We start from the raw sequence: 10,599 nt of genomic DNA, 5'->3' as shown, positions 1-10,599 counted from the left end.
TGCAGCACATACAATTTTAAAAATATAATTGCTTTTTGCAGAATTTCTCAATATTATGTAATTAACTACGATTTTAAAAAAGACTACAAAAAAGGCTTGGCTTTTGTTTTGAAAGAATACGGGAAATGGAGTGATAGCATTTTTGGGGGGAGGGGGCAGTGTCCCGCTCTGCCCCGGAACCTCTCATCAGTGTTCCCTTTGGAAGGGCGTGGCTTTAGCGGGCTCAGGTGTTTACCTGCTGGAGTGTCTGACTGATGCAGAAACGCCGCGAGGATCAAATGAACGAAGCGGATTTACCGGAAATATAAAGTTCTTTTTTTCCACGTTTCTGTGGATCTGAAAGACAATGGAAGATTTTCACCTGAACAACCTGACCTGCAGCAACGGTGAGCAAGGCGTCTGCCTCTGAAACACCTGAGTTTCAGGTGTTTTACCTGAATACGTTCCACCTTCCTTTTCCCCCCTATTTTGCTCCAGCTGTTAATGTTACCTGTATGGCTTTGTTAAACCTGTCTTTCTTTTACCTTTTTCTGCTTACCTGTCTTTGCCTCACCTGTACTTCACCTGTGCTTCACCTGTGCTTCACCTGTCTTTGCCTCACCTGTGCTTCACCTGTCTTTGCCTCACCTGTCTTTGCCTCACCTGTCTTTGCACCACCTGTCTTTGCTTCACCTGTGCTCCACCTGTCTTTGCTTCACCTGTGCTCCACCTGTCTTTGCTTCACCTGTCTTTGCTTCACCTGTGCTCCACCTGTCTTTGCCTCACCTGTCTGTCTCACACAGTAGCCCCTCCCATTAGGACCTGTGTGAATGACCCTGACGGTGACCTCAAACAGGATTCATCTTCACCACTTCAGAAATCAGGATCTGAACCGCATGAAGTTCTTCCTGTTTCCATCATGTAGAAGTCATTAGAATATTCTAAACTAGATCATCTGCATAGAAGTTGAATAATGTTGCGAGGAGGAAGTGACCCCATCACTGCTCCAGAACATTCAGATTAGATTCTGACTTTCTCTCTGGACAAACAATAAAACCGTTTTCATGAAGGGAAGTTCGTAATTCTTTGAAAGCGGAAGTTGGATTAACGGTGGAAACGAGGAAGAAGCTCCTCTGCAGGTCGATTTTATTATCATGCTGAAACAAGAGCCACCGTGGCCTGAAAAAATGATGATAAAGGAGCTGAATTATAGTGAAAACTGAAGTCGACTGAAAAGTTTAATATAATCTATTTATTGAAGTGAATCAGTCAAACACTTACTGTATTGGTATTAAGGCTGGACACATTCCGTTTGCTGAAAGTGAGCCAGAGTTTGTTTGTCCTGATTATCCAGGACATATTTTTAGTCTGAATACACCCAAGCGGACTCTGGTCCAGGACCAGAACCGTCCTCTGTCCGACCCATCTCTCAAGGTGGTCTGAGTTCCGGTTCGCTCCGAGTTCTCTCGTTCTAAATAGACTTCGTGGACGGAGCCGAACAACTGGACCAAACGGTCACTGTAGCCGGGCTTTACTGGATCTAAACGGAGCAGCAGTGAGACACACCTGAGATCATGGAAAGAACCAGACCTCCCATCAGTCTGTCCGTCCATCAGAGGGTTGATGGTTCAAATCCACAGATGTTGTGCTTTTGGACACTCCCTCACACAGTGGAGGTGAATTCTGTTTCTCTACCGTGAACATCTCCATGTTTCCGCCGGCTCCTCCCCGTTACTCCCCCATGCCTGAATCCAAACGGATCTCTGCTCCGGAGTGTTTGTTTCCACAGCAAACATGGGGCAGGTTCTGCTGCCCTCTGCTCTCCTGCTGCTCTGGTCAGACCAGAATTACACTCACTGGGTAAACAAATGTTGAGATGGTGGAAGAGAGCAGAGTCTGCAGAGTGTAAACAGATCCGTGACGCTGCAGCTTGTTAGTCTGAAAACTACATTCATCAATCAATCAAACTGATGATCGGTTCTCTCTTTCACCTCAGAAAATCTCTGTTCCCATTTCGTAAATCATGTTTAAGGTTTGCTCCACATCTGGATTTCATGGATGTCTCCATGAATCATGTTATTCATGGAGTGATAAAGATCTTCAGCTCGTACGATCAGCATGTGAAGCTAAACCTGCCAGGAAGACCCATCAGTAGCTTCAGTTACCTTCAGCATCCCTCTGCCTCGCGTCTAGAGGAGAGAGTCCTCTTTGACTGTTGACCCGATCACTCCCACCGGCTCCTTGTGGTTCTTCCTGAGGGTGATGGACTTACAGGAAACTGGAGGATGTGGAGACCTGTCAGCAGGCTTCCACCTGTACAGCAGTTTCTAATTGAACTTTGACTCAATTGTTGCTTTTGTTGAACAAAACAGATGTAATAGAATATGAAGTTTATTTATTCCAAGCACAGAAATTCAGTTTAAACAAACGGATTTCTCTTTTTGTAGTTAAACTGGTTAAGGTTACTTAACAACCAGTAAGACATTTGGCATGTTTGTGTCAAATGAAATCTTCAATTATCATATTTTATTACTCTACTGCACTCATGATTTATCATAAACGGAGCATTTAAGGCTGTGAGAGAAACATTTGACCCATGACTTGGATTGTGATACATTCCTGAGTTCATCTTAGTCTTTTCTTGCTTTTTCTCTGCTGGATTTTTGTTCACTGTCTTTTTAATTCAGACAAATGTGTTTATATTCAGTGTGAAACTAAGTAATGACTGTAGGGCTGTCGAATACTAGACGACGTTGACTAATAGACCATAAATAATTATCAACGCTAATTTGGCATTCGGATCGTGGCTTTTGGGTGTTTTTTTGTTCCTACTTCTCCATGTGGCTGACTGGACCTCTGATGGAAACTGACCACTGGCTTTGGGGACACAGTCTTAATGTAATTGATCAAACTGACCTGCTAACAATGTGCGGGGTGAAACCAAGGGGGCTCGTGGGCCAATTCAATCCCATGTTGTTTATATAGCCCAATATCACTGAACACTGAACCCCAGAGCTGATGTGATAAAAGGAATGATAAAAAATCTAAAAATTTTAGCGTATCAATATTAGACCTAGACCCACGAGAGCCAGAGCAGAGGGATTCGAACGCCAGGGATCGATTTAGCAAACCATCCTCTTTCTGCTGAGTTCCATGGACAAATATGTGTAATGGATGTAATGAAAACTGTAATTATTCTCCAAACTTCATTACAGTAAGGGAGCAATATATAAAATATTCTAGCTAGCCTGGCAGAACGCCTGTCCAAAGAGGAATGTTTTAAGGCTAGTTTTGAAGGTAGAAACTGTACTGGCCTCTCTGACATGAGCTGGGAGCTTATTCCATAGAACAGGAGCTTGATAGCTGAAGGTTCTACCTCCAACTGTACTTTTAGAAATTCTAGGAACTACAAGCAGTCCAGCATTTTGTGAACGAAGTGTTCTGACTGGTTGGTAAGGAACTATGAGATCTCTAATATAGGATGGGGCCACACCATTCAGAGCCTTATAGGTTAACAGGAGGATTTTGAACTTGATCCTGGATTCAACTGGGAGCCAGTGGAGAGAAGCTAACACAGGAGTGATGTGTTCTCTTCTGCTAGTTCCTGCTAACAATCGTGCTGCTGCATTCTGAACTAGATTAAACTTTTAAAAACTTTTTGAAGTGGCTTAGAGAATTGAACCCTGGGAGGAGCCTGAACAGGAGGAGGAGCCTGTTGTTCCTTGAAAAAGCTTGTGTGGTTGAACCTTGTTGATGTCTATGATCTCATCTGGTTTCTTCTGTCTCTGCAGGATCTTTGCTGACATGGAGGTGTGGCTCAGAGAACGCAGTATGTGTGGTCACCACCAGTCTGATGAACACTCACCTGAATGAGAGCCTGCCGACAGCAGGTACACACACTCACACAAACCCGACTGAAAGCCTGCAGGCGATGGGTACACACACTCATACTGGTGCGCAAACAGAGGTGTGTTTTTCTGAGAGTTCTGATGTCATTCATGTGCTCCATCATTGTGCTGAAAACTTAGACTGTATCATTTATTTACAGCGGCTGAATAATGGCTGCTGGTTGCAGGTGTCACCTGAGCTCTGCTGAGAGGATGCCGGCATTTCTAAGAAAGATTGTTTACCTGAGCACTTAGACTTCCACTGGTGACGTTTTTGTGTCTAAAAAACGGGTATAACTTATTCAGAGATGACCTGATTCTTTAGAAGCTCCAGAAGAAGCTTCTGGAGCAGTGGTTAAGCTACCACCAAGATGGAAAGCTATCGCAATGATGGAAAGCTACCGCCATGATGGAAAGATACCACCATGATGGAATGCTACCGCCATGATAGAAAGCTACCGCCATGATGGAAAGCTACCGCCATGATAGAAAGCTACCGCCATGATGGAAAGCTACCGCCATGATAGAAAGCTACCGCCATGATGGCACGCTACCGCCATGATGGAATTCTACCGCCATGATGGAATGCTACCGCAATGATAGAAAGCTACCACCAAGATGGAAAGCTATCGCAATGATGGAAAGCTACCGCCATGATGGAAAGGTACCACCATGATGGCACGCTACCGCCATGATGGAGTTCTACCGCCATGATGGAATGCTACCGCCATGATAGAAAGCTACCGCCATGATGGAAAGCTACCGCCATGATGGAAAGCTACCGCCATGATGGAAAGCTACCTCCATGATGGCACGCTACTGCCATGATGGAAAGCTACCGCCATGATGGAATGCTACCGCCATGATGGTAAAGCTACCGCTATGATGGTAAAGCTACCGCCATGATGCCACGCAACCGCCGTAATGGAAAGCTACCGCCTCAATGGAAAGCTTCTGCCGTGATAGAAAGCTACCGCTGGGATGGAAAGCTGCAACCAGTGTGTCAGCGTATCCTGAAAGTTTCTCTGAAACTCGGCTCTGGTGGAACTTCACATGCAGGTTTGATGTACTCATTGTGGATGTCGCCTACAGGGCAGCAGACCTACACAGTTTACAACATGTGGCTGGGCTTGGTCCTGGCACTGCTGTCCGCCTTCCTGATTGGTGGGAGCGTCATTCTGAAGAAGAAAGCTCTCCTTCGATTGGCTAGAAATGGACAGACTAGAGCAGGTGAGACTCTTCTGCTGGTCTTCCTCCAGCAGCTCATGGGGGTGTGACTCCAATAATCTACTTTATTCTTTTCTATTCTTCCCCTGCATCTCATCTGTTTCTTCATGGTTCTTCCTCTCTTTCTTCTCTGTTTCTGCTTTTCCTAACCTTCTATGATTATGACATTTAAATAAATTATCACCTGCTTTGATCTTAAGCGTAACCTCTCCTTTAAGTTGACATGTTTAACTATAAAAAGAGAAACTGTTTGAGAAGAGGGTGTCTTTGCAGGAGAAGGAGGTCACGGTTACCTGAAGGACTGGCTGTGGTGGGGAGGTCTTCTAACCAGTAAGAGCTGGATTTCTTTGTTATTCATCTGCTGGAAAGAAAAGACATTTCATTCCAGGATATGAGGAAAGAAAATACTGAAAAAAAGAAAACTCTTTAAGGGGTTTAGCTCCTGAACGTCCGTTCTGTTGTCGTCACAGTTACAAAACAATATAAATGCATCATTTACATCAGAATGGATGAAACCAGGAACTTTGTTCGGTCGAATCTGTTTAAGTCATGATTTTATTTTATTTCTTTAGATTAAAGCTAGGAGGTTTCATAATCTCCTTCCTGGATCTGTCAGAACATTTTCATCAAACTCCTCCTCCTTCTTGATGTCTCCTCCTCCTTCTTGATGTCTCCTCCTCCATCTTGATGTCTCCTCCTCCATCTTGATGTCTCCTCCTCCATCTTGGTGTCTCCTCCTCCATCTTGGTGTCTCCTCCTCCTTCTTGATGTCTCCTCCTCCTTCTTAATGTCTCCTCCTCCATCTTGGTGTCTCCTCCTCCATCTTGATGTCTCCTCCTCCTTCTTGATGTCTCCTCCTCCATCTCTGAACAAACAGGAGATCCTCTTTTCTTTGTTTTCTCAGGACCAAACTGTCCTTCCAGAAAAATACATTTTTTCTAAATTTAACTGAGATCAGAAGAACTTCAAAGTGTTTTTTTGGTTCATTTCTATTAAAAATTGAAGAATGTTTGTGGTTTACTTTGTTTCTGATGTCAAACTCGTGTTTGTGCTCAAAATGTTTTTGTTTCTTTTGGGGAAAAATGCAATTTTCCATCTGGATGAACTTTGACCCAAAGTGATGTTGTGGTCCAAGCCTAACTTCCTGTTTCTGAAGGTCTGATGGTTTGTGTTATTTCAGAGGACTGGAGCGAACCTGCTCCTCCTTCATGCTGTTTCAGGAAGACTCAGATAAAGTAACAGTAACAGAGTGTGTGTTTGTGCAGTGGGAGCTGGAGAGTTGTGTAACTTTGCTGCGTACATGTTTGCTCCGGCCACGCTGGTCACGCCGCTCGGCGCTCTGAGCGTCCTCATCAGGTAGATGGATCTCTGGATGAAGGAGAAGGTGAAGAAGAGAACGCAGACGTGACGTTTGTGTTCTTCAGTGCAGTTCTGTCCTCCTACCTGTTGGGGGAGATGCTGAACATCGTCGGGAAGCTGGGCTGCTTTCTGTGTGTGCTGGGGAGCGTTCTGCTGGTTATTCACGCCCCCCAGGAGCAGGAAGTGACATCACTGCGGGACATGACCAACAAGCTGCTGGAACCTGGTGAGGCTGAGCAGATCTTTGAGTGTTTGGAGGTTTTTGCGGTTCCTCCTGAACCGTCAGGTTTTCCTCTTGCAGGTTTCCTGGCGTACGCGGCGCTGGTGTTGGTGCTCTGCGCCGTGCTCATCTTCTATGTTTGTCCTCGGTGGGGGCGCTCCAACATCCTGATCTACATCAGCATCTGCTCGCTGCTCGGGGCCTTCACCGTGTCATCGGTCAAAGGGCTCGCCATCGCCATCAACACTGGTGAGGCGGAGTCAGCAGCTGAAGATCCGCCTTCCAGTATTCATGAAGACACAACAGAAAACTCTGTTTTCTCAGAGAGCAGTAATGGAGCTTTAAGGACATTTCTGTTTGTTGGTGGACAAGAGAAGGTCTGGATTTCATGCAGATGTCAGTGAAGAGACAGAAGATAAACTCAGACTGTAAAGAAGAAATCAGAAACATCTAAATGAGGATGATGACTGAGCCAAAATCTGAAAACCAAGTGGAAGCATTAGGATCAATGTTGGTTTGATGAGGGGAAGAAGCAGGACTGAAACTGGATGAAGATCTTCTGAAGATTAATGTCTGAGACAAAACTGAATGATTTTTCTTTCCTCAGTAATGACAGACCTCTCTGTGCTGACCAACCCGCTCACCTGGATCCTGCTCTTCACCCTCATCGCCTCCATAGTAATTCAGGTGAGCAGCTTCACATTGAACTGACGGGACTCCAACGTGATGAAAACACAGAAACATTTATACCATCCATCCATTGTTTAAACACTAAATCCCTGTTGGAATCACATGGCTGCTGGAGCCTATCCTAACTACTCTTTGGCAGAGGCGGGGTCACCGTCTGTCTCAGAGCTCTTCTCTACAGTTTCTGCCAAAAAGTATCAACAACTTTGAGAAGTTGAAGTTTCATTTTTAGGACAGAAAAACAACAAAACCGTGAAAAGAGGAAGTGTTCAACCGCTCAGCCTCACAGGTGGAAACACTCCGCTGACCTTTTGTGGGCGTGGCTTCCTGCCTGCAGGTGAACTACCTGAACAAGTCTCTGGACACCTTCAACACCCTGCTGGTGTACCCCATCTACTACGTCCTCTTCACGTCAGTGGTCCTGTCCACCTCCATCATCCTCTTCCAGGAGTGGAGCAGCATGTCGGCGGTGGACATCGTCACCACGCTGGGCTCCTTCCTGGTCATCGTGGTGGGCGTGGCCATGCTGCACCTCTTCAGAGAAATGCAGGTGGGCGGCTGGCTCAAATGTTTCAGTGATGGTCGTTGGGCTTTTCTAATCATGTGACTTTCTTCAGATCACAGTCAGAGACCTGACCAATCAGCTGTCTCAAGCTGTGGAGAGGGAGGGGCTTACAGGTGAGGGCTCAGCAGCCAGAAGAGAAGGAGTGCAGAAGAAGGAAGACAAATACGGACTGATTGATAATGTAGTGATAGAGAGTCTTCCTCCCATGAGAGAGGAGGGGCCCAGAGTCTTCATCATCAGCTGATGCACTTCCTGTTGGACTAGAGCTGCAGCTTCACGATGCTCTGAAGAGACGCTCTTCCTCCTGTCGTCCATCATCCATCCATCTTCTTCTGTTCATCCATCCATCCATCCATCCTCTACTGTTCATCCAGAGTTGCAGGAACTGCAGTTAAAGGAAACTTCTCAGACTTTTTTCTTCAGAGGAATCCCAAACCATCCCAGAGACGTCTCTCCGGCGTGTCTGGGGTCTTTCCAAGATGCAGATCTTCATTGTTCTTCTGGTTTTAGAACCTGAAGTTGTTGAAGCTGTTAAGGTGCATTCACACCGAACGCGATTCACACGGCAGAAGCAGAAAGCTCCACTGACAATCAAAGGAACAGGCGCGCTCTGAGGTGAATTGAAGTCCCGCGGCGTGATATGAGCGACAGGCGTGCCATGGGAGTCTGCCAGCAGCGCGATTTGAGCGACGAGGCTTGAATTGGGCGGAACAGCCGAAACCAAAATACCTGAAGTTTGACTGGTCCCTTTGTCACATCAGCCAATCAGGAACTCAGCTTTGGTCACATGACGTTTTCAGTGACTCGATTAGCGGACAGAATATTATTCCAAAGTAAGCGGCTTTGGCGTGAAATTTCAACTTTTCCATTAACCTGCTGAAGCTGCAGGTTCTCAGAGCTCATCCGGCTACATTTTGGTGAAGGCGGGAAACACTCTGGAGGACAACTTGGCGACTTTTGCTCCCATGGCGGAGCTCACTCGCTCAATATGCCGGCAGAGAGAGAGAGAGAGACGCCGTGGAGGCTGCCGGCTTGGGTCTCATCGAGACATTAAAAAAAGGAAAAATGTCTCTTAACTTGATTTTACCCCTCGGATTAATACGAAACAGAGAGCCTTCAAGCTCAGCCACAGAAACACAGAGACACAGTGGAAGCGGCTGTCAAACAGACCCAACTCCCTGTACCAGGAAAATCTTTGAATAATAATCATATGAACCCAAACATGGAGACATGATTACGGATGTTTCTGTAGAACTCTACACACTAAATGAACCTGATCCATCAACATCATCTGTGTCTTCATACGTTCTAAGTGAGATATCCACAGACAGAGCTGGTAGCTCCTCCCACATCTGGCCACGGCGTCAGGAACACATTTTGGACCGGCGGCGAGCAGCAAATTTGGTGAAAGGGGGGGCGGGGCACGCAAATTTGTCGCTCAAATCGCGTTCGGCGTGAATGCACCGCAATAACCGGGAAATAAAAGTAGAGGTTTTGGAGACTTTGGTTTATTTTCTAAACAATGGTAGAAAAAAGATCAAACAAGAAGAATCTGGTTTTTATTTACAGGATGAGGAACATTAAAGTTCTGCTTTTCTTGGGTTCTTCAATTCAGCAGAGAATCAAATATCTGATCCACTGAAACCCAAACCTCAATTATCTGATCCACTGAAACCCAAACCTCAATTATCTGATCCACTGAAACCCAAATCTTAATTATCTGATCCACTGAAACCCAAACCTCAGGAGCGTTAGCGCATTGGCGCGATGACGATGGCCGACACCAGCCGCTCCTCCAGGTATCATCAGGAGTCATGAGACGGTCATTAGAGATGCAGACCGTTGATGTTCCTCTCCAAACATGGAGACTTCCATCCCAAAGCAGAATTCTGAGACTGTTCAGCCGATTCTGGTGTTGAGAGTAAATTATGGGATGGATTCTTACAAATGTTGAAGCTTAAATAAGTCTGTCAGAAATGTTGATGTTTATGAAAACACTTTTTGTTAAAGAATAAACATTAAAGAAAACCGCAATAGAACGCCATTTTCTGTCGTGCTGATGGACAGACTGGAGGTTTGATCTGGAAACTCCAGGGGTCAGAGGTCACAGAGGTGGACAGGTGTGTACAAACAGGTGGGGGGAGGTTTCAGGTGTAGAAGACTGATGACTCTGTTGATGCAGAGACAGGAGGAAGAGGAGACAAAGATGCTGAAGATCTTTGGAGAGATCAGGGCAGATCAGGAATGAATCCAGAGGATCAGATCCCGGAGGGCGTTTGGACAGAGAGAGGAGGAACAGCATGGTGGTGAACGGAAGCTGAGGTTGGAGAAAGACGGTTAACGGGTGATCATGGCGCCCCCTAAAGGGAGGAGCTAAAACAAAACAAAAGCAAACATGGAAGACTAGAAAAGAGAGATTGAGGTCCCTCTGAGAGAAACAGAACGGGGCAGTTGTTTCACCAGCAGCCTCCTGCACACATGGATTCTAACATTTACAGAGACACTGCTGCACAGCAACGCTCACATAATGAGTCAGAATCCTCCAGAGATCTGCAGCGTGTAGACGAGTCTGCAGCTTACCTGGGATTAGTTCACCTGGGCAACAACAAAGCCCTGGATGCTCACAAACACGCACAGTTACACAAACAAACACACACGTACACACACGTGCACAG

The 10,599-nt window shown here is 45.9% G+C and overlaps 1 protein-coding gene across 2 annotated transcripts; it reads left to right on the top strand.

Annotated features, from left to right (window-relative positions):
- The first annotated feature begins 201 nt into the window (after nt 1–201).
- On the top strand, nt 202–9,446 carry nipal4 (NIPA like domain containing 4). 2 transcript variants are annotated; one of them, XM_024264280.2, is made up of 10 exons: nt 202–386; nt 3,771–3,869; nt 4,959–5,096; nt 5,367–5,423; nt 6,359–6,449; nt 6,518–6,678; nt 6,754–6,921; nt 7,280–7,359; nt 7,697–7,909; nt 7,977–9,446. In XM_024264280.2, exons 1-10 carry the CDS (start codon nt 347–349, stop codon nt 8,166–8,168), a joined length of 1,239 nt encoding a protein of 412 aa, XP_024120048.1. In that variant the 5' UTR covers nt 202–346; the 3' UTR covers nt 8,169–9,446. The 2 variants fall into 2 exon arrangements, with proteins under 2 accessions (XP_024120048.1, XP_024120053.1); XM_024264285.2 differs by having other exon boundaries at nt 6,523–6,678; nt 7,977–8,705.
- Nucleotides 9,447–10,599: the final 1,153 nt, after the last annotated feature.

The sequence above is a fragment of the Oryzias melastigma genome, linkage group LG14 (assembly GCF_002922805.2).
Source record: "Oryzias melastigma strain HK-1 linkage group LG14, ASM292280v2, whole genome shotgun sequence".
NCBI classification, from domain to species: Eukaryota; Metazoa; Chordata; class Actinopteri; order Beloniformes; family Adrianichthyidae; genus Oryzias; species Oryzias melastigma.
The sequence above is the reverse complement of the archived record's forward strand: the minus strand, read 5'-3'. Positions and strand labels throughout refer to the sequence as shown.